The 5,112-nt window shown below is 53.3% G+C and overlaps 1 protein-coding gene across 1 annotated transcript; it reads left to right on the plus strand.

Annotated features, from left to right (window-relative positions):
- Positions 1–2,742: 2,742 nt before the first annotated feature.
- Positions 2,743–4,639, plus strand: LOC119324348 (phospholipase A1-Ibeta2, chloroplastic-like). Its single transcript, XM_037598135.1, has one exon. It carries the CDS (start codon positions 2,843–2,845, stop codon positions 4,448–4,450), a length of 1,608 nt encoding a protein of 535 aa, XP_037454032.1. The 5' UTR covers positions 2,743–2,842; the 3' UTR covers positions 4,451–4,639.
- Positions 4,640–5,112: the final 473 nt, after the last annotated feature.

The following is a 5,112-nucleotide window of genomic DNA, read 5'->3' on the forward strand; positions in this document are numbered from 1 at the left end:
GTTCCGCTCTCACTCATAGTAATAGCTCTTCTCGCGTATATCATTGTTTAGATGGATGGTGTTGTAGTTTGCAAGTATTCGAGACTTGCATGTATCGCTATTTTCGAGATGATGACGAGATACCACTTTGTGTTGGATGATGATTATGATGAGACTATTTGTATGTATATGCTATGATTACATTTATGGTCTCGCGGCCATTTGTATGTGTATGATGATGACATTTGTATGTGCTAAAGATTCTGGTATAAAGCCTGTTCAAATACAAAACAAATATGCAAAAACAAATTCAAAAACTATTAAAATTAGCAGTAGCGAGTGGAGAAAAGTTAGCAGCAGCGTGAGAGTAGCAGTAGCGCGTCTAATCAAAGCGCGCTAGAGCTATTAGCAGTAGCGAGCTTCCATACAGCACGCTACTGCTACACTTGTATAGCAGTAGCGCGGGCACACACGCGCTGCTGCTAAGAGTTAGCTGTAGCGCCTTATCAGTAGAGCCGGCACCCGCGCTACTGATATACCTAGAACCCGCGTTGCTGCTAGGCTTTTCCCTAGTAGTGAAACCACATAACTGATATAATACCAAATCGACATCGAATGTTAAGCATGCGGACCCTACGGGTTCGAGAACTATGTAGACATGACCGAGACACCTCTCTGATCAATAACCAATAGCGAAACCTGAATGCCCATATTGGCTCCTACATATTCTGTGAAGATCTTTATCAGTCGAACCGTTATAACAACATGCGTAATTCGCTTTGTCGATCAGTATGTTACTTGTCCGAGATTCGGTCGTCGGTATCTTCATACCTAGTTCAATCTCGTTACCGATAAGTCTCTTTACTCGTTCTGTAATACATCACCTCGTAACTAACTCCTTAGTCACTTGCTCGCAAGCTTATGATGTGTATTACCAAGAGGCCCAAAGATACCTCTCCGATACTCGGAGTGACAAATCCTAATCTCGATATATGCCAATTTAACAAACACCTACGGAGATATCTGTGAGCATCTTTATGATCACCCAGTTACGTTGTGACGTTTAAAAGCACACAAGGTATTCCTCCGGTAACCGGGAGTTGCATAATCTCGTAGTCGAAGGAAAATATGTATTTTAAATGAAAAAAGCAATAGCAATAAACTGAACGATCATTATGTTAAGCTAACAGATGGGTCTTGTCCATCACACCATTCTCCTAATGATGTGATCCCATTATCAAATGACAACACATGTCTATGGTTAGGAAACCTTAATCATCTTTGTCAATGAGCTAGTCTAGTAGAGACTTAGGGCCTGTTTGGTTGGAGATTTAATTTGACACGCCTAAGGTGAGGTATCAGCCACACCTGTGGCGCGCCGCAGAAGTGTGGCGAGCAAAACAAACGCCACACCTTTTGGCAGAAATCCTACTGGAGAAATCACTATACACTGTGGCAAGCCAAACATTAGTATAGAACCAAACGCATGCCTAGAAAGTTGTGGCACGCCACACCTTTGGCTTGGCAAGCTAAGTCTGAAACTAAACAGCCCCTTAGTAGGCTTCGTGGGAGCGGGTCGCCCAGCCATCTTATAGGTTTAGAGTGGGATGATGAACCTTCTCATTTTCTTTTACCACATGTTTTTCTTTTGACAATAGGCGTTTTCCTAAAAAACCACCGTTTGTCTTGGTACACGGACAGCTGATAATCCGGACTTTCGCATCATGTCAAACCTAATATCTTAGTGAGAGCTCCTTGATAGAACTTTCGTTCGGTGTACGCATTTAAGATCATAGACAAACGACACGACTATAATAGGTGTTGTGTCTTTGTAATGTGGTGTTTACGTTCTGCAAAGTGCATAATATTACACACTCAAAGAATAGTATAAGAAGCTCTTCTCAAAAGTAAAAAGAATATTATAAGAAGTTATGAACAGTCAAAGACACCTCGGGTGTTACGGCATGGAACCCTACTCGTTCCTCACCAAAAACTCCCGCCCTCGACACTCATTGGAGCAGGGAGGAGATCAGATCACCGCACGCCGACGCGACATGGACACCGTGGTTTCCTCAATCAAAAAGAAAATAGAGATATATACACGGTAGGTTTGACTAACAAATTAACAAAACCATTTAAATCCCGTATACCGTACCAAAGCTTTGTCGCGGACTAGTTAATAGCATCCGCGGTCAACAGTGCACGCATCCAAACCGGGAGGAGGAGGAGGTCATCACGACCGGTGTCAGTGTGAAGCCCAAGCCGCTGGACCAAGACCAGAAACCACATGCGAGGGAGAGGAAGCTCGACAAATACTAAAGAACCGGACGTCGACATGGTGCTTCGTCTTGGTCAAGCCACGAAAATCCAACCCGGGCACCGCGTGGTTAACTACGCACGCCTAATCGCCATTAGACTAGTACTAGTACGTACAAATCGACACCGCATCTCGGCGAGGCTGCTGGCAAGTTGGCCACGCATGCAGATGCAGAGAGGAGTAGAATAGACTATCCCGCGCGCACACGCCGGCACTCGGCTCGGCACGCGGTGGGCTCTAGCCGAGTCTCTGTACGTAGGCCAGCGCACCGCACCGCACCGCACCCGCGACCTTGTCGCGTGCTCGGGTGGCCATGGTATCGCGACGTCAAAGCGCATGGCAACTTGTGATCAACCACTGCGCTTCATCAATTAATAATTGACCCGCGGGGCGCTGCAGTCTGGACTCTTCCCCCTCCCGCTATATTAGCCCCGCCCAGACGTGGTGTGTCTGTCATCTCGCTTCGTTACCAGTAGCTCGGAGTCGGAGGCTTGCAATCGAGTAGCTGATCCTGCCATACATAACCTATTGTTAACGGAGAAGCCGATGTCAATTGCCGCGGCTGTCACCGGAACCGCCACCGCGGCGGTGCATGCGCCCGTGCACCACGCGCCGCACCACGCCTCTACGCAGCGCACGGCGCCGCGGCGCGAGCAGTCGCCGCTCAACCCGAGCTCGCAGGCGCTGCGCGCCGCTGGGTCCGGGGCCTCGCCCGCCGCGGATGGCGTGAGGACGCACATCGCCAACCTTGACCGCGTGCTCGGGAAGCCGCCGAGGACGCCGAGCCAGGCGGGGCCGCCCAGCAGCAAGCAGGAGCAGGAGAGCGAGCAGGAGCCGCTTAACATCAGGCACGGCCTGCTCAACGCGCTCAACCTCTCCTTCTTCGTGCCCATGCCCGGGATGCGGGCGCGCATGGCCGCGGACGAGCACATGTCGCCGCGCAGCCTCATGCACATGCAGCAGCTCCTCTCGGCCGACTCCCCGCGCGCGTCCCCGAGGAGCACCATCGGCCCCCGGTGGCGCGCCCTCCACGGGGAGGGCGGGTGGGCTGGACTCCTCGACCCGCTCGACTCCGACCTCCGCCGAGAGCTCCTCCGCTACGGCGACTTCGTGCAGGCGGCCTACCAGGCCTTCCACTCGCTGCCCACCGCGGCGGCGAGGCACCGTGGCCTCATGCTCCCGGACCGCTCCTACCGCCCCACGCGCAGCCTCTTCGCCACCTCCGCGCTCTCCATGCCGCCGTGGGCCAAGCGCCCCAACACCCCCGAGTGGCTCACGCAGCAGTCCAACTGGATCGGCTACGTCGCCGTGTGCGAGTCCGAGCGGGAGGTCGCCCGCATGGGCCGCCGGGACATCGCCATCGTGCTGCGCGGGACGGCCACCTGCCTCGAGTGGGCCGAGAACCTGCGCGCCTCGCTCGTGCCCCTCGACGGCGAGACCGGCGAGGGCAAGCAAGCCGGACCGGAGGATCCCAAGGTGGCTCGCGGATTCCGGAGCCTCTACAAGACGGCCGGGGAAAAGGTGAAGAGCCTCTCGGAGGACGTCATGGACGAGGTGAGACGCCTCATGGAGAAGTACAAGGGCGAGGAGCTGAGCATCACGATCGTCGGGCACAGCCTCGGCGGCGCGCTGGCGCTCCTGGTGGCCGACGAGATCGCCACCACCGTCCCCGATGCCCCGCCGGTCGCCGTGGTCTCCTTCGGCGGCCCGAAGGTGGGCAACGCCGCGTTCGTGGACAAGCTCAAGCAGAGCGGCAAGGTCAACGTCCTCCGCATCGTTAACGCGGGCGACATGGTCACCAAGGTGCCCGGCGTGGCGCCGCGGCTGCCGCTGAGCAAGGAGCAGTACCAGCACGTGGGCGCGGAGCTGCGCATCGACAGCAAGAACTCGCCGTGCCTGCGCCCCGACGTGGGCCCGGCGAGCCGGCACGACCTGGAGGCGTACCTGCACCTCATCGACGGGTTCACCGCGACGGGGCACCCGTTCCGGTACGACGCGCGGCGCAGCGTGATACGGCTGCTGCAGCTGCAGAAGGGGAACGTGAAGAAGGAGTACGTGAACCGCGCCCGGGAGCTCGGCGTCGACCCCGCCGCGCCGGCGGACGTCGGCCGGAGCATGGCGTACGGCAACTGCGCCGTGGCGAGCCCGTCATGACCAAATCGTGGAGTAAATTAGTTTTGTACTGTAGAAACAAACAATTCTTTCGTTAGTCGGCAGGGTGTCAGTTCCAGGAAAATATCTCATTTCCATGGTTTCATTTTCGTTTCGATGCATGTACAGGAAAATCATGTGTGTGTGCGTGACATAATTGATCAGGTGAAAGCTTGAGTGTTTTGACCACAATGTTTTGTTCACCACTTGCGCTGCCTCCTACTCGTTCCATTTTTCCTTTGGACAGAGACCGGTTCCCTCCGTGCATTCTCCAAAACAGGGACCGATTCCATTCCCTCCGACAAAGGGTAGAATTTTTCGACCCATGTAACATTAACGTCGACTTTTTACTATCAACATCAGTCATCAGCTTAATCACAATTCTGAATATCTTATGAATGGTTCTCATCCCTGTAAAATTATTATATACTACTGGTTCTTACGGTTAACAATTCATTTTTACTGATTGCAACACTCGGAGTGGAAGTCACCGAAGCTAGAGCGGCCTTTTTCTTTTCTATGGTGGACAACCCCGAACCTCCCTTTTTAGTCTTTTACTAGTACCACCAGTCTAGGGTAGTTTTTCAGTACTTTTCACGTGTCTAAAAAAGATCTTCAATGGTACAGAAATCAACCACCTTCACAAAAAATACGTATAAAGTGCA

Source organism: Triticum dicoccoides, chromosome 6B, assembly GCF_002162155.2.
Source record: "Triticum dicoccoides isolate Atlit2015 ecotype Zavitan chromosome 6B, WEW_v2.0, whole genome shotgun sequence".
In the NCBI taxonomy this organism is placed as follows: domain Eukaryota; kingdom Viridiplantae; phylum Streptophyta; class Magnoliopsida; order Poales; family Poaceae; genus Triticum; species Triticum dicoccoides.

Bases quoted from the DNA above. Each gene is read 5' to 3' on its own strand.
- LOC119324348 (XM_037598135.1), top strand. From the start codon at position 2,843: ATGTCAATTGCCGCGGCTGTCACCGGAACCGCCACCGCGGCGGTGCAT.